At 44.1% G+C, this 18,559-nt stretch overlaps 1 protein-coding gene across 4 annotated transcripts in view; it reads right to left on the bottom strand.

Moving 5' to 3' along the window:
- Positions 1-18,559, bottom strand: part of astn1 (astrotactin 1) — a 152,690-nt gene that overhangs the window by 119,380 nt on the left and 14,751 nt on the right. For all 4 annotated transcript variants that reach the window (XM_048989538.1, XM_048989539.1, XM_048989540.1 and 1 more), the window contains exon 2: positions 2,807-2,994. In XM_048989538.1, the coding sequence (XP_048845495.1) occupies positions 2,807-2,994 (188 nt within the window). The remainder of the gene's footprint in view (positions 1-2,806; positions 2,995-18,559) is intronic.

Raw genomic sequence — 18,559 nt, 5'->3', positions numbered from 1 at the left:
GATGTAATGCCAAAACAAATATATATGAAATAATTTATTTGCCATGAATTAAGTTTATGATATTGAATGATATGTGTGACCATGCCCCAGTCAGTGAAAGTGTGTTCCCTACTCTTAGACCTCAGACGGTTAAAGGGGTTTTCAGTAAGTCCCGGGCTTCGTCCCTTCCAGCATATCGACCGTACGATATAACAATCAAGAACTATTACTCTTTGCCACTGTTGTCCTCCATCCTGGATCAGCTACATGGTGCCAGGTTTTTTTTACCAAGCTAGACCTGGGGAACATCTATCATCTGGTCAGGATTTGGGAGGGTGATGAGTGGAAGACTGTTCAACACACCCACTGGTCGTTATGAATATCACGCGATGCCTATTGGGCTAACTTCAGCTCCAGCCATGCTCCAGAATATGATCAGCAATGTCCTCCGAGACATGCTTAACAGATTTGTTTTAGTATATCTTGATGATATCTTAATCTCAGACCAAACAGGACCATGTTCGACATGTCCGTGAGGTTCTCCAGATGCTCCTGGTGAAAAAGTTATTTGTCAAAGCTGAGAAGTGCGAATTTCACAAGCACACAGTCTCCTTTTTGGGTTTTTATCCTTGCAGAAGGGATCTGTCCAGATGGATCCTGCTAAGGTAAGGGCGGTCAGCCAGTGGCCTCAACCAGGCTCCCGGAAGGATTTACAACGGATTTTAGGCATCGCTAATTTCTATTGTGATTTATCAAGGGGTACAGCATGGTTGCCGCTCCATTAACTGCACTCACTTCTTCCCAACTACTGTTTCACTGGACTCCTGAGGCTCAAGCGGCTTTCACCGACCTGCGGACTCGGTTTACTTCAGCACCCCTTCTGCAGCTCCCTGACCCCTCAAAACAGTTCATAGTTGAGGTGGATGCTGTTTCGTGAGGAATTGAGGAGACAATTCAGGCGGTACAGCGGTTTCTGCACCCCCTGGCAGGGACTCCCCCAAACTGTCTCTACATCCCAAAATTTCTATGTTCCCGAACAATCCAATGGGATCCTCTCTCCTAGCCTGTCATCCAGGGGTGCATAGGACAAGGGCCCTTCTCGCACAATGTTTCTGGTGGCCTTCGATGCTTCGTGACGTCCGTAGATACATTGCGACCTGTTTGTGCACAGAGTAAGACCCCCACCCGAGCTCCGGCTGTGGTTTTGCATCCACGGCCTATCCCACGCTGACCCTGCTCCCATATTGCATTGGACGTTGTGACCGGGTTGCCATTGTCCAACGAATACACAGGGGTCCTTTATTGCTATACCTGGAACCATGCACGTTCCTCATTGCTGCAGGCCTGGTCCCAGATAGAGTGGAATGCTAACAGATGCCATTCCCGAGCTCCTGTTTACCAAGTGGGGCAGAAGGTATGGTTCAACACCTGTTTCCTACCATTACATGTCCAGTCACATAAACTGGCCCCTTGTTTTGTTTGATCATATTTGGTGTCCAAGGTCATTAACCCCTCAGTGGTACTTCTTCAGCTGCCTGCTACCATGCGCCGCATCCATCCCGCCTTCCATGTGTCCTTGTTTCGACCCCATGCGACCAGTCCTCTGGCTTCTCCTGTTCTGGGGGCAAAGTGTTTATTGTCCACCGGTTGCTGGATACCCGTCGCAGGGGACTGGGAGGGTTATGGTCCTGGGTGCCAGCCAGTTTTATTCTTGATCCGTCTCTGGTTTCAGACCTTCATCGTTGTCGTTTGGACCTGTCTCGTCCATCTGGAGGTGGTCATCAGAGGGGGGTACTGTCATGGATCGCGCTGGAGATGGATTCCGACCCACAAGGCTTCCCCGAGGCTTCGCGCCCTCTTGTCCAGTTTGTCTAGTTGTACCGTTTGCTCCAGTCTCGGACACTCCTCTCCCAGCTGTTCCTAGTTTCCCCTTGTTTTGGTGCACTATATCTTATATCTTTTCTGATCTGTGCCAGATGTTCATGGAGTTTGACCGTTTCTCCTGTTATTGATTTGCCCATATACCGACCTCTGCTTCGTGTTCCAGACCTCGAGCCTTGCATGCCCCCTTTTTCACTACCAACGCCGATCACCCGACCTACGCCCGATTTTCCAACTCCGATCTTCACCTTCTCCTTCGAGACACTGTCACCGATTGCCTAACCCACGCCAGGCTCACAGACTCTGATTTTTGCCTCCGCCCTCTGCAATCCATTGCCGATTATCCGTCTCCCTATGCTGTGCCTTCAGCCACCATTCTGCCTCAGGGTCTGCTGCGTTTTATTGGAAGCCTTATTCTATGTTGGTTATATTCCAACAGCTCATCCTGCAATAAAACCACTTACCTGAACTCAGTCTGCGTCAGTGTCCATCCTGTGCATCCCTCACAAACATAAAAATTCTAAGCAGATTCCTCAATGACCGTTACAGCATTACTAACCTACCAATCCATACTACAAGCCTACCTCAACTGCGACAGGTAAATGTCACTACCATAGTCATCCTCATCAACATGAATCCACTTCCAACTGTCCAACTCCCATCATCATCCTTCCCCTTTCGTTTCAAAGCAAGCGACTACCTTCTTCACAGGAGCGAAATAGACAGCCATACCACGATGGAGATGACTTGGGTGTTCTGTGTGTGCTGGTCTTTCTCAACATGTTACACTGCATTCTTTGCATAACATTCTTTGCATTTGGTTTCCATACCATGACAGAGATGTGCAGTATGACTATACCATGACGGAGATGTGCACTATGGCCACACCATGACAGAAATGTGCAGTATGACAGTACCATGGCAAAGATATGCAATTTAACAATACCATGACAGAAATGTGCAGTATGCGGAGCTCCTCCTCTGCTGAGTCAGTGGCGGGGTAATCAGTGGGGCTCAGGCCTGGCTGGCTTTGCATGCTGTCCTGGTGATGGATGTGGAAGAGTAGTGTCCCATTTTCCAGCCACTGTTGCCGCCAGCGCACGAGCGGGATGTCCTCTGAGTTCCCAGAGATCTCTGTGGAAGAACATAACAGAGCCAATGCAACATTTATATATTCAGCAGAGATCTTTATCCAAGGTGATGTGCAATTGAGACAGCAGGGTCAGACAGTTCCTGGAGCAACTAGAGTTAAGGGTCTTGCTCAGGGGCCCAATGGTGACCATGCTCTGTCAATCACAGAATTTTAACCAACGACCTTCCAATCAAGGGAACAGAGCCCTATACTTCCAGCATGAACAAAATGTGCTTTCATACCACAAGCATACTTTTGGTTCAAGATAAACTTGAGAAGCAGATGCCTTATTATTTATATAATTTATAGTATTGTTTAACAAATGAAAACAACAATATGTCTATTATCATATATTTAGCATCTTTCACACAACAGAAACAGCTAAGAGTTCTTTAACACTAAATACAGAAATAATTAGACAACTGAGTGAATGAAAAATGAGGAAGTTACATCTAAAATCAAATCTTAGTTCACTTACAGCTAGCCTGCAGCTACCCGAATATAAACATCAATTTAAGATGATTTACAGTACACAGACTTGCAAGTGTAATTGCATTACAGCGTTGTAGTAAGAAGCAAATTGGTTTAATTTGACAGTTATGAAACAAAAGATTTCAAGTAACTGAAAGAAAATGCCATAGGCAGTTGACATTAAAACACATTTTCTAAAATCTCCTCTCCTTTTCTCATAAAAGTAAGCACAAACCCTAAAATTCAATTTACACTAACAAAACCTTTGACTCTTCTTGCAAAATCAGTCTTACGAAAACTGTATCATCTATACTCAAAAGTAAACACTACTTTCAGATCAAGTATCAAACCAATCAGTTAAATAAACACTACTAAGCAGTCATTACACACTATGCCAAAAAACTGAAAATACTAACAGTCAAAACTGTTGTTGGCAGGTAAAATGTTTACCGTGGATGTGGTGTTTTGTACGTTGAGCTGCAAAATTGGAAACTGCAAGACTATAGTAAAAAAATGCTGTCTACCAAAACAGTTTGCTTAGCTCAAAGATGCAGGGGTTTTATGAACTGTAGCAGCTTGGATCGAAAACTGATTAACAGACAGGAAGCAGCGAGTAGTTATTAGAGGCACAGAGGGTTACATCTCTAGGTGTGTGGAGTTTAAGTCAAGGGATGTGATGCTACGATTATACAATTCCTTGGTAAGACCCCACCTAGAATATTGTGTGCAGGTTTGGTCACCATACCTTACATTGCTCCCTTGGAAAAGGGGCAACGTAGGGCTACGAGAATGATTCCTGGTCTTAGAGGAATGTCTTATGAGGAGAGATTAGCTGAGCTGAATCTGTTCAGCCTCGCGCAAAGGAGATTAAGGGTGGACATGATCCAGGTATATAATATTCTAACAGGTCTTGATGCTGTTCAGCCAAATGGCTACTTTAATCCATCCATCTATTTTCCAAACTGCTTATCCTACTGGGTCGCGGGGGAACCCACTTATCCCAGAAGCAATGGGCATGAGGCAGGGAACAACCCAGGATGGGGGGCCAGCCCATCGCAGGGCACACTCACACACCATTCACTCACACATGCACACCTGTGGGCAATTTAGCAAGTCCAATTAACCTCAGCATGTTTTTGGACTGTGGGGGGAAACGAAGTACCCAGAGGAAACCCCATGACGACATGGGGAGAACATGCAAACTCCACACACTTGTGACCCAGGCGGAGACTTGAACCCGGGTCATAGAGGTGTGAGGCAACAGTGGTAACCACTGCACCACCATGCCGCCCCCCATGGCTACTTTTATATTAGTTTAAATACTAGAACTCGTGGCCATAGGTGGAAATTAGCGGGAGAACATTTTAAACTGAATTTGAGAAAACATTTCTTCATACAGCGTGTAGTTAGAGTATGGAATAGTCTTCCTGGTAGTGTAGTGAAGGCTAAAACCATGGGTTCCTTTAAATGCTAGATAAGATTTTAACAACTCTGACCTATTAGTTAAGTTCTCCCCAAAAGAGCTTGAGGGGCCGAATGGCCTCCTCTCATAAATTTGTTTGTAGTATTCTGTACTCCAAAAATGTTACTGTAAAGGACAAAGTAAGAAGATCTAAATGAGAGGGATATTGCAGTAAAATGTTGTGCAACTGCCAAGTCAGAGTCAAGGAAGAATTTTCTTTCTACTTCATCACCATGTCTGAGTAATGACAGAGATCTTTGTCTGCATCAGAGGAAATGTTCTCCATTGCTGGGGGATGCGGGAAGAATCCTCTGTGTGACCCATTTGTACCTTGACGTTGAGATTTAACTCACCTGAGGCACTTGCACTCTGATCTAGTACATATTCTACATTCCAGTCACTCTTTGGCTTCTTCACATGTTTAGAAACGTGTGTCAACAGTTTTGAGTCATTGTGTTTAAATGATGTCTACTGTATGCTGGATGTGCTTCACTTTTGCGACCTGTGTTTTCTATTTTGCATCAAAGCGTCTAACTAGGTGAGCACTGTTTAAAGTTTCACCAAACAAATGACTGACTCAATAAATAAGTTTTGGCAATTGGCAGTTTTGTTCCAAGAATGAGGTTTAGCTTTTTAGCAATTCAGAAAAACTGTAAATCCAATATGGCTGCTATTAAGCTCCTCATTGGTGGATGGTGACCTAATCCCCCACTCACTGTCATTGTGTGAACTTGGTTGAGGTACAGTATATATAATATATGTGAAAATCATGTGTATTGATGTATAGTCTGCATATTCTGTATACTGAATATTAGGCATGGTGTGTACAGTTAGTTTATTGTACAGTTGTGGTCAAAAGTTTGCATACGCTTACATAACTCACATATATGTCATGGCAGTGTCAGGCTTTCAGTTCCACAACCGTTCTATATTGGTAGCAGAATGTATAACTTACATCTTACAACAAATATATAGCATATAACAAAAAAGCAAATTAGCACATACATTTATTTATTGTGGGCAGGGGCGCTGTAAAGGGGGGGTAAACGATGACGATTCTCGGGGCCCATGACTGAGAGGGGGCCCAGAGAAGCCCCCAATAAACTGTGTTGGGGGCCCTGTCAAGATTCTTTTCATGGGGCCCAAAATCCTTAGCAGCGCCCCTAATTGTGGGTGTTCTGAAACCATCACAGGGTCAAAAATATACATACACAGAGGTACCAAAACGTCTTTTAACTTTGTGCCAAGGCCCCTTCATTTCCTGTTAGTGATTTTGATTGAGTACAGCTGGTAGTTTCTCTGTGCCACCATTAAAAGGCTCATTTGAGAGCACTCATTGGGTCAACCAACACACATTGGGAAAGTCCATGCAGCTCAATGCTGATCTGAGCAAGAGGATCATGGACTTACACAGGACAGGAATGTCTTTTGGATCCATTTCTAAGCATCTTCTGATTCCAAGATAATCCGTACAAAGAATTATTTGAAAGTACAAGTTATTTGAAGCTCTAGACACTTTGCCAAGGTCTGGATGGGGATTCAAACTGTTACCCTTAGCTGGGAGAAAATTGGCCTAGATGGTAAGATGCAATCCAAGAACTATCAATAAAAAGGTCTGCTATGAACAGGAAGCTGCTTGAACACCAGTGTTACTGTCCTCATTCAAGTAAGTTTTACATGGCCATGGCCTGAGAGGCTGCTGCCCAAGTAAAATGTTCCAGCTCCAGAATCGATACCTTCAGGCTCAACTTAAGTCTGTGGCTGATCACATGGATAAAGAAAAATATTTTCCATATGGAGGAAGATTTTATGATTAGATGAGAGAAAGATTGTGTTGTTTAGCTACAATGACCAGAGGTATGTTTGGAAGGGAAAAGGAGAGCCATTCAACCCCAAGAACACTGTACCAGCTGTGAACCTTGGTAGTGGTAAGACCATGCTCTGGGGCTGTCTTGCTTCAGATGGAACTGATGCACAAGATTCACTGAATAATGTACAAAGAGGATCACCTTGGAATTCTTCAGCATAACCTCAAACCATCAAAAGACTGAAACTTGGACACATTTGAGTGTTCCAAGAAGACAATGATCCTAAAGACACATCAAAACTGGTTTTGGAATGTCTGAATCAGGTTTACATGAAGTTTTTGGAACGGGCTTCCCACGGCCCTGAATTCAACCCCGTGAAAATTATGTGGATTGTGTTTAAAAATCAAGTTTGTGGCAGAAAACAAAATTTGGTTGAACTGTATCAATTCTGCCAAGAAGAGTGATTAAACAACCAACCAGAAGGTTGTTGATAGCTACTAAAAGTGTATGATTCAGGTGAAACATTCTAAAGAACATTTTATAAAGCTAAACACATACTGTAACAAAACAAAAGTACCTCAGATAGCCCAGTTCAGAATAACCTTATCTTTTTCATTTACAGTTGATCCATACTACCTTAAATCTCACTAGTTATCCAGCTAAGCAAGAAATCCTGCTTTGTGATGCAGGGCCATGACCCTGTGCTGGATAAGTGATGGATGGATGGATGAATGGATGGATGGATGGATGGATGGATGGATGGATGGATGACAGATAGATAAAATATGACAGACACAATATGTTCATATTGGAAATATGTCACAGACCCGGTTAACAAAAAGTACTAAAACAAAACAAAAAACGTTTTTGAACTTTTGGCTGTCTATCCCTTATTTGTCTACATGTATATTTATTATTTGTACATCTTATTCCTATTTCACTATCTTGATTTTATTCTACTTATTGTTTTTGCCTTGGATATATGTTTAATTCATATGTTCATGCCACTTCCTGCACCAAAAGAAATTCAGATTCTGATCATTCACTACACTGTTAAAATGCTTACTGTCAATTAGAGGTGAAAGGTTCTAGTGAAACAGCAACTACACTAACAAAACTATGGAAAGCATTAGGCAGACCACAGTTCCTTTTAAAAACGATCATGCGAATTTGATACATAGTCCATTTATAACACGAGCAAATTATAAGGTACATCATTATAAATCTTACAGTGCTATCCAGATTTATTACGTATTCACATGAGAAGCACAAATCACAGGCTGATGGTAGGTGAGAAGTGAACTACATTTAAAGAAAGATTTACTGCATATCAATGCTGCTTTCACGGGGGTGGAGGGGGGGGTCTTGCTTATGGGCCTCTGGTTACCCACCCAACGAAAGCTAGCTGAAAAGACATTGAAAAGATTGCTTTTCCAGACATCTCATCAACGTTAAGATCTGACATTGAAAAGAAGTCTATGCCGATGCGACTGAGCTTACAGGGCACACCATATTAACATTGCCATCATCATCACATTATCATTCTCATTTCTTATAGGTGTTGGTTGCTGTTGCGTGCGGCAGTTGTCAAATGCGGGCAAATGGGCAAAAAGAACTGGGGTAGATGGGGGTTAGAAAAGTGGACTGTCCACTAGAAATCTGGACATTTGATCACCCTATACTGTATATGCAACACAACACACCTTTTTAACACTGACAGGACTGTGCACATAATAAATTGGCCTGATATATTCAAGGCTTCGAAGGTGTGGGGATGTAATTTCCTAGGTTTGTGAAGTTTGTTGTTCTGTCTTATTTAGGCTCAGTTTTAGTTAGTTCCCTTTTTTGGTATATATACCAAATATATACACTTTAAGCTTAAACCCTGTTACCTAATGTCTCAGTCGTGTCAGATCACCAGCCACAATTTTAGTATAGTACAATTTTAGCCAAAGAACATATTATGAGTCTGTAAAAGACCATGCACGAAAACAAAAATTCTAAAGAAAGCACTGTTTTGTCACATTGATGTGAATAGCCAGCTTTTCATTTAAAATTCCCCATATTTGAGTCTGGATTTTATGTTAATGTAGTTGATAATAAGAAGCATGGCATAAAAAAGTATTTTGCAAATGCTAGATTTCTTAATTCTTTGGAGTGTTTCCAAAAAGAAATCATTAACAGCCTTCCAAGAGCTGTGTTTTCCTCGGAAAGTTCAACACAAGGGTGTAGATTTGGGCATGAATGGTAGAGATGTAAGGTCGGTCTCTGATCCCACACTGCTGTCACGCCCCGCACCCCGTCTCCCTCCTCCCAAGAGCTGTCAGCGAATTACTGATCCAATTTAAGTGCTCTACCCCTCGCTAGAAGGGATGACTTACTTGCCCTGCTAGCTCCAGAGTGCTGGTCTCTCCTATTATGTGGTCACATGAGCCTGATTTCCCTTGTACCTGGTCCTGTGAGTGTGTGTCCAGTTCCCCTGTGTCTGCAGGAGTGTCTGCTTTACCCAGCACCCCATGGATAGACCTTCTGGCCTTCTGACTCTTGTCCTGGCTCCTGACCATGACTTCGGCTTTGTGTATTTGGTTTCTTTCTGCACTGTGCTTGGATTCCCTGCTATCATACAGTCGGATTTCCGTGAGTTTAGAGGAGCGGGGGGTTCGAGGCTAGTTTGGTCCCTAACAATGTTGAAACCAAAGCTACACCCTTGGTCCAACTACCCATTAATACTGAATTTTAATTTAATTTTATTTTTTATTTAGTGATTAATCCTCATTGTTGACACACCACAGCACACAGTGCACAACAACAAAATGTGTTCTCTGCATTTAACCCATATGTGACAATGTGACATAGCATGCTATTGATTGCCAACATATTTGCCTCACATTGTATTTTCCTTGCTGTTGTACATGTGATACTAAAATTCAACGCTCCTTAAATCAGATTTGATGTGTGACTTATATAGTTATTTATATAGTACTCTATAGGAGCAGGGCCAAAGCCAGGGTTTGTAAAATAGTTAGGTTTGTGACCCGGGGGTGGGGGGTGAGTCTCATCAATCACATTATTGATACTGTCGCCTTCATGTCATGACCTGCTTGTACGATCCTTCCGTGTGTCACGTCCCCCTCGTTAACCTCGTGTCATATCCCGATGTCATCAGCTGTTTCTTGTTATTTTCAATTAGTCTTGTGTATTTAAGTCCACGTCAGAGTATGATTCCCTAGTTCTGTCATTGTATTGTTGTGAAGATTCTGTCCCGCATGCCTCTCCGTCTCTGTATTAAATGCCTTTTTTCCGTACCTTTCGTCTCCTTTGCCTGTTTCCCCAGTCCGAGCTCAGCAAATCATAACACCCAATAAGGTGTTTTTTAAATAAATTTAGTTATGTGAAATGTTACTTAGCCAAATTTTTATTCAGGTAAATATTTAGCTTCAAAATTCATTTTTAGCTCTTAAAAAATGACAGAGGTTGAGACCTCAGTGATCTCATAGCTGGCTATGCCCATGTATGGTAGTCGTTCTCAAATTACAAGGTGATTTTCTGAATCTGCTAATATATATATATATATATATATATATATATATATATATATATATATATATATATATATATATATATATATATATATATATATATGTGTGTGTGTGTGTGTGTGTGTGTGTGTGTTTTAAAGAGTTTTAAATGAAAGGTTTACTATTTTGGTTCTGTTTGGCAAAATTTGGCAAAATTGTGGGGAAAGTGTTTTTACATAACAAGCACAGGAACCCTACAACCCAACACAGCTGCGGCAGGCACCCTGAAAGTCCTGCCAAACAAGAAGGATGTTCTTAGTTTGGGACTAAGAACAGTTGTTGTGGAATTATAAATGTATTTAATAAAGATGTTTAAAGAATTTAGTGATATTCCCAGATGACAGAATATTACAGGCTTAATACAAGCTTAATAAAATCAAATTAAAGCTTGCAATGTTCTTTGGGATCAATAAAGCTTCTGTCTCCATCTTATATATTTATTGCATCATAAAATATGCAGTACAGATGAGAGTATAAGAACAGCATGCTGGAGAAGGGTTAGGGTTTGGGTCAGGGTTAGGGGACCAATGACTGCAGAATCCCATTGTGCTCACATACCAAATGGTCTTGGTTTGATTTTCACAACAAGATGTGGCCTTATTATATGATAATGAATGTCCATTTTTACATGGACCTTCTGCCTTTTTGCAGCTTCTATAGAGCTTTTTAATCTCTCAGCCCATTTTTCATAGAGTGTAGCGGGGGCGGACATATCTGAAATGTCTCACTCGATTACAAAAGGAAAAAGACAAAACTAACGTAGATGTTTCTTCTCTGACTTTTCTGGTGTTCCTCTGTTTACAAAGTACATTTCAATGAAAAATAATTTTAGACCAATGCAGCACCCGCATCACTGCTGACGCCGCACCAATCCGCCTGTCGATCTCCCTCTCCATCCTTCCCTCATTTGTGAACAAGACCCCAAGATTAAACTCCTCCACTTGGGGAAGGACCTCCTCCCCAACCCGGTCTCTTCCCCAACTCCAACTTTTTCCGGCTGAGGACCATGGTCTCGGATTTGGAGGTGCTGATTTTCATCCCAGCCGCTTCACACTCGGCTGCGCCGAAGGTCACGGTTTGATGAGGCCAACAGAACCACATCATTTGCAAAAATCAGAGACCTAATCCTGAGGTCACCAAATCTGACACCATCAACGCCCTGGCTGCAGATAGAAATTCTATCCATAAAAGTTATGAACAGAATCAGTGACATAGGGCAGCCCTGGCGGAGTCCAACCCTCACCGGAAACAAGTCCGATTTACTGCCGACAATGCGGATCAAGCTCTGACACCGGTTGTACAGGGACTGAATAGCCCTTATAAGGAAGTCCGGCACCCCATATTCCCGGAGCACTCCGCTCAGGACTCCCCGAGGGATGCGGTTGAAGCACATGTAGACTGGTTGGGCAAATTCCCACGCAACCTCCAGGACCCTGCTGAGAGCATAGAGCTGGTCCACTGTCCTACAGCCACGGCAAAAACCACATTGTTCCTCCTGAATCCGAGGATCGACAATCCAACGGACAATCAATTTGACCCGTTGGTACTCATCAGCTGCCTCAGGAGTCCCACAGGGCAAAAAGCCGCGATAGGACTCCTTCAGCTTGACGTCATCCTTTGCCGCCGTGTATTTTGAACTGCCGATTGGTGCATAAGAGCAAACAACAGTGAGGACCCGTCCCCCCACCTGAAGGCAAAGGGAGGCTACCCTCTCGTCCACTGCGGTAAACCCCAATGTACAGGCGCCCAACCAGAGGACAATACGTATGCCCACCCCGCTTTTGGCAACTGCCCAATTCACACTGCACCCGCCCCCTATGGCCCCTCCCATGGGTGGTGAGCCCATTGGAGGGTGGACCCATGTGCCTTCTTCGGGCTGTGCCCGACCAGGCCCCATGGGTGCAGGCCTGGCTCTGGGGGGGGGGGGGGGGCCCAGTGACCCACGTCCGGGCAAGGGGGCCCGGTGACCCGCGTCCGGGCAAGGGAAAACGTGGATCTATGTTATTACTCATCATAAGAAGTTTAATGTTAAATGATAGAACTTATTTAAAAAGACAGAATTTACGAATCATGTAATGTTAAGAAGGCTTCAGGAAACTCACCCCTGGTCGGAAGAACAGATACAACACCATCAGGATAGCATACCCAGAAATAAAGTATTTTGTATAATATACTAGGACAGCACGGTACTGGAAATTTTTCAAATTTTCAGTGTGATTTTCCATCCATCCATCCATTTTCCAAACCGCTTATCCTATTGGGTCGCGGGGGGTCCGGAGCCTATCCCGGAATCAATGGGCACGAGGCAGGGAACAACCCAGGATGGGGGGCCAGCCCATCGCAGGGCACACTCACACACCATTCACTCACACATGCACACCTACGGGCAATTCAGCAACTCCAATTAGCCTCAGCATGTTTTTGGACTGTGGGGGGAAACCGGAGTACCCGGAGGAAACCCCACGACGACACGGGGAGAACATGCAAACTCCGCACACATGTGACCCAGGCGGAGACTCGAACCCGGGTCCCAGAGGTGTGAGGCGACAGTGCTAACCACTGCACCACCATGCCGCCCCCCAGTGTGATTTTGTTGTAATAAATATTGGGGTATTTATGAAGCAAAAAAAAGGATTTCAATATTAATTTTTCAAGAACCCATCTAAGAGTGATTTAAACAGCAACAATGAAAATGATTATGATCGCACACAGCGCTCAAGCAAAGGCAGTAGAGGTAAACTCTAACCTGATTTTTAAACATATACTAGAAATTGCAAAGCTTGCTAGGTTTTTTACTATGACAGAGAAAAAATATTTTAGTGAGACTTAAACTCCCTGCAGTATAATTTCCATACCAAACTGAAGGTAAGAAAAAACCTGATCTTAATCTAGTTGACTGGTATTAACATGACACAGGTCATACAGTCCTAATAAAGCCATTTTTCGAATTTATTACAAAATACCCTGACTCGTGTTGTAATGTCATTCAGCACCAGTTTTCATGCCAGTGGAAATCCAACACCTTGAAACACTGTATATTTGGCACCTATGATTTATGTTCAACATGAGCTCAAATACATGGCCACTTTATTAGGTACAACCATCTAATACCAGGGAGGAGTTCCAGACCTGATTCAAGGGTTTACAAATTACATGCTCAGAGATTCCTTTCCGCACACTTGCACAGTTGTACTGAGCTGTTATTTCTGCACTTATGACCTTCCTGTTAGCTATAATGAACCATTCTGGCCATTCTCCCCTGACCACTCTCATCAATAAGGTGTTTTTGCCCAGAGAACTGTGAGTAACTGGATGTTTTTTTGTTCACCACAAAATTCTCTGTAAACTCTGGACTCTGTAGTGTGTGAAAATCCCAGTCTGTTTCTGTGATGCTGAGACCAACATTTAAGGTACCAACAAGCACTCCACATTCAGAATTGCTTAGCAGTTCTAATGCTCAGTCAGATACTAAATAAAGCTTTTGACCCTGTGTCTGTGTTGGCCGTATTCATGTGCAGCTACAATTCACTATTTGGAGGAGTGTTGAATCTCACATTTCAAAAGATCATCGTTGAAAAGTGAGGGTAAATGGGGCATGAAGTTTTGTAGAAAAAGTTTTTGAAGTTTTTTGTAAAAAATGAGGTGACACAAATTCTAAAGAAACTCTTAATATTTCTTTCAACCATAATGATCACAAATCCCCAACATAGCATGACAGTTGTTTTTATTTTTAATAAGAAATAGAATTTTAATTGTCACTTCACAAATTTATGTTAATGGACATGCAAGAAGTGATCAGTAGAGCGTGGCTGATTAGCATAACCATAAAAAATACCATTATTGATGTCTCCAATATCTACAGTAATGATCATAATTAGTCCAGGGTATTTTAGGTAAAAGGGGAAAGATGAAGTATTATTGTTCACAGAATGTCTGACTGTGCTAGGATATTGGCAGAAGAGCAGTCTTTCCTATCAAAGGGGCCTCTCAATGTTTTCATTTTAGAACATCATTATGTCAGTCATTCCAGATCAAGATGAGAACACCAAAAAATTGTATTTAGAGGGGCCCCTTATCATTCAGAAGCTGGAATTAGAAAAGCATTTGTTCAGCCAAGCCAAGGATCGTGAGTTTAGAGTGGAGCCTATGCTGTGCACAGACTGAGCTCCTATAAGTACTCCCTTGGACAAACATGTCCGTTGGCAGACAACAAAGACCCCATAAAATATACCCTGACTGCTTGTCTGAATCTCCCTTGGGTGAGGAATTCAGCTCGCAGGTGTATTAAAAAGGTGCACTGTTGAAAAGTTTTTTTTTACTATTTACTAAATCAATGAGTAATTGCGCTAATAATTGTTATATCATTGTTAACCGTGATTATGATTTTTGCCATAAATCCAGCAGCCCCCGTGGGGAAGACAGTCATCAGCTTACGATCCAACACTGTGGCGCTTTCTCTTAAATGAATGGATTGCTCCTTTTATTTGGGGGGGGGGGGGGGGAGGGCTCTGTCCTTTCTAAAGATGTTCAAGTACTAAGGAACCTTGTTCATAAGTGATAGTCTGAGGGAACTGGAGATGGGACATGTGGATTGGTTCGGTGGCTGCACAAAAGCAGGTAAAAAGAATATTATAGCTAAGTGATCAAACACAGAGCTAAGATCAAGCAGGACAGGGTTGAGCACTGCAGATTCAGCACCAAGGAGAAGATCATTGACAACCCTAAGGAGAGCTGTCTCAATGCCACGAAGAGAGTGCAAATCTAATAGCAAAGGTGTGTAAGGATTACAGGAAGCTAAATGGGTCTGAAACTGAAAGACAATCTTTTCTTTAAAAATGAATATTACATTAGACTTCAGTAGTGCTGACTGTAAACCAGGTTTGTTGAGAATGGAGGACCACAGCAATTTCAAGATCCAATGGAACAGGCACTGGTTAAATATCAGCAGAAATATCAGAGAAGTTTTAAGTTTTGCTGGGGCAGGGTCTAATTGACAAGAAATGAGATTTCATGATTAACTCTAAGACAGAGTTTCCCAACCCAGTCTTCGGGGATCCACTAATGGGCCACGTTTTTGCTGCCTCCCAACTCCCTACCAAACAGTCCACATTTAACATGGACTGACTGTGGGTCCCTGAGACTGGATTGGGAAACACTACTCTGTGACAGAGGAAGAGCCAGTAGCCAGGCGAGCCAGGGGCTCAGAAAGATAAATGCAGAAAGATAAACGCAGCCACAATTATGAAACCAGAGGAGAAGGGAATGTTTTGCAGCAAGCAACAATCAGTATTTGCAAAACTTTGTGCAGATGCTGACAACAGACAGCTCATACACGTATTTTCTCCGCAGAACCGAAACAAACAGAAACATCAACAGGTTGCAACTGGGTTAAGACTGGGTGGTTTACAAGGCCGTAACCATGGTACCATGTTATAGACATTGGAGGGGTCCAAACGAGAGCCCCCCCCCCCACAATATTTTTGAAGTGACTTTCCCACAATTCTACCATGGATATGCGGTCAGGGGAAGTAGAACCTCACAAATCATAGTCTACTGTAATTAGCGTTCACAAAAAGATAAAAAAATAAAGTGATAAAATAAATATATTTTTCCAGTGAACTATTATAAATGTCATTTCTGTATGCTCCCAATAAAAAGCCTCCCCACCACTCAATAAATGGTTGGAGCGCAGGCAGTAAGCACATGGCTGATACATTCATCTTCACCTTTTTAGCCTGCGAATATTTATAGCACTAATATTTATAGCATTACTGCCACAATAAGTGATACATATGAAATAAAACCATTCATCCATTTATTTTCTGTAACCGCTTGTCCTAATCAGGATCGGAGCCAATCCCAGAGGCTACAGGCACAAGGCAGGGAACAACCCAGGAGGGGGCACCAGCGTAAAATAAAACCACAATCAAACATGTCAACTAAACACTACACATTCTTACTCTGCCATTGCATATAATTGTCATATTTAAAAAAAATAATGCATTTACCAGGGGTGCTACACTAATGTAGTACAAGTTGTTCAAGAGTAAGCTGCTTACATTAATTCAGAAAGAAATGCATCCCTAGTACCTACAATACTGTAAAAAAATGGGTACCATCACGTTTTCAGAATTTTGCCATCGACTTGGTACTGAGGAATCAGTTCTTGTGACATCCATACCGCAGTCACTTACTGTCTATGTGTTCCACTAAACTGCATTATAGATCACATTTCAATTTTTCATCTGATCATCTGTATCTCTAGATCATGTCCCTATCTGGCCATTGCTTTCAGCATGACTCTCCCTGTCCCTCTCTGGCCACTGCTTTCTGCATGCCTCTCTCTGTCCCTCTCTGGCCACTGCTTTCAGCATGCCTCTCCCTGTCCCTCTAAGGCCACTGCTTTCAGCATGCCTCTCCCTGTCCCTCTCTTGCCACTGCTTTCAGCATGCCTCTCCCTGTCCCTCTAAGGCCACTGCTTTCTGCATGCCTCTCCCTGTCCCTCTCTGGCCACTGCTTTCAGCATGCCTCTCCCTGTCCCTCTCTGGCCACTGCTTTCAGCATGCCTCTCCCTGTCCCTCTCTGGCCACTACTTTCAGCATGCCTCTCTCTGTCCCTCTCTGGCCACTGCTTTCAGCATGCCTCTCCCTGTCCCTCTAAGGCCACTGCTTTCAGCATGCCTCTCCCTGTCCCTCTCTGGCCACTGCTTTCTGCATGCCTTTCCCTGCCCCTCTTTGGCCACTGCTTTCAGCATGCCTCTCCCTCTCCCTCTTTGGCCACTGCTTTCAGCATGCGTCTCCCTGTCCCTCTCTGGCCACTGCTTTCTGCATGCCTCTCCCTGTCCCTCTTTGGCCACTGCTTTCAGGATGCCTCTCCCTGTACCTAACATCTGCTTTCTGCATGCCTCTCCCTGTCCCTCTCTGACCACTGCTTTCTGCATGCCTCTCCCTGTCCCTCTCTGGCCACTGCTTTCAGCAGGCCTTTCCCTGTTCCTCTTTGGCCACTGCTTTCAGCATGCCTCTCCCTGTCCTTCTTTGGCCACTGCTTTCAGCATGCCTCTCCCTGTCCCTCTCTGGTCACTGCTTTCTGCATGCCTCTCCCTGTCCCTCTCTGGCCACTGCTTTCAGCATGCCTCTCCCTGTACCTATCTGACCTCTGCTTTCAGCATGCCTTTCCCTGTCCCTCTCTGGCCACTGCTTTCAGCATGCCTTTCCCTGTCCCTCTCTGGCCACTGCTTTCAGCATGCCTCTCCCTGTCCCTCTCTGGCCACTGCTTTCTGCATGCGTCTCCCTGTCCCTGTCTGACATCTGCTTTCAGCATGCCTCTCCCTGTCCCTCTAAGGCCACTGCTTTCAGCATGCCTCTCCTTGTCCCTCTCTGGCCACTGCTTTCAGCATGCCTTTCTCTGTCCCTCTTTGGCCACTGCTTTCAGCATGCCTCTCCCTGTCCCTCTTTGGCCACTGCTTTCAGCATGCCTCTCCCTGTCCCTCTCTGGTCACTGCTTTCTGCATGCCTCTCCCTGTCCCTCTCTGGCCACTGCTTTCAGCATGCCTCTCCCTGTACCTATCTGACCTCTGCTTTCAGCATGCCTTTCCCTGTCCCTCTCTGGCCACTGCTTTCAGCATGCCTTTCCCTGTCCCTCTCTGGCCACTGCTTTCAGCATGCCTCTCCCTGTCCCTCTCTGGCCACTGCTTTCTGCATGCGTCTCCCTGTCCCTGTCTAACATCTGCTTTCAGCATGCCTCTCCCTGTCCCTCTAAGGCCACTGCTTTCAGCATGCCTCTCCTTGTCCCTCTCTGGCCACTGCTTTCAGCATGCCTTTCTCTGTCCCTCTTTGGCCACTGCTTTCAGCATGCCTCTCCCTGTCCCTCTTTGGCCACTGCTTTCAGCATGCCTCTCCCTGTCCCTCTCTGGCCACTGCTTTCTGCATGCCTCTCCCTCTCCCTCTCTGGCCACTGCTTTCTGCATGCCTCTCCCTGTCCCTCTCTGGCCACTGCTTTCTGCATGCCTCTCCCTGTACCTATCTGACCTCTGCTTTCAGCATGCCTCTCCCTGTCCCTCTAAGGCCACTGCTTTCAGCATGCCTCTCCTTGTCCCTCTCTGGCCACTGCTTTCAGCATGCCTTTCCCTGTCCCTCTTTGGCCACTGCTTTCAGCATGCCTCTCCCTGTACCTATCTGACCTCTGCTTTCAGAATGCCTCTCCCTGTCCCTCTCTGGCCACTGCTTTCTGCATGCCTCTCCCTCTCCCT

This window comes from Brienomyrus brachyistius, chromosome 21 (assembly GCF_023856365.1).
Source record: "Brienomyrus brachyistius isolate T26 chromosome 21, BBRACH_0.4, whole genome shotgun sequence".
In the NCBI taxonomy this organism is placed as follows: Eukaryota; Metazoa; Chordata; class Actinopteri; order Osteoglossiformes; family Mormyridae; genus Brienomyrus; species Brienomyrus brachyistius.
Note: the sequence above shows the minus strand (reverse complement) of the source record. Positions and strands in the feature narration are given on the sequence as shown.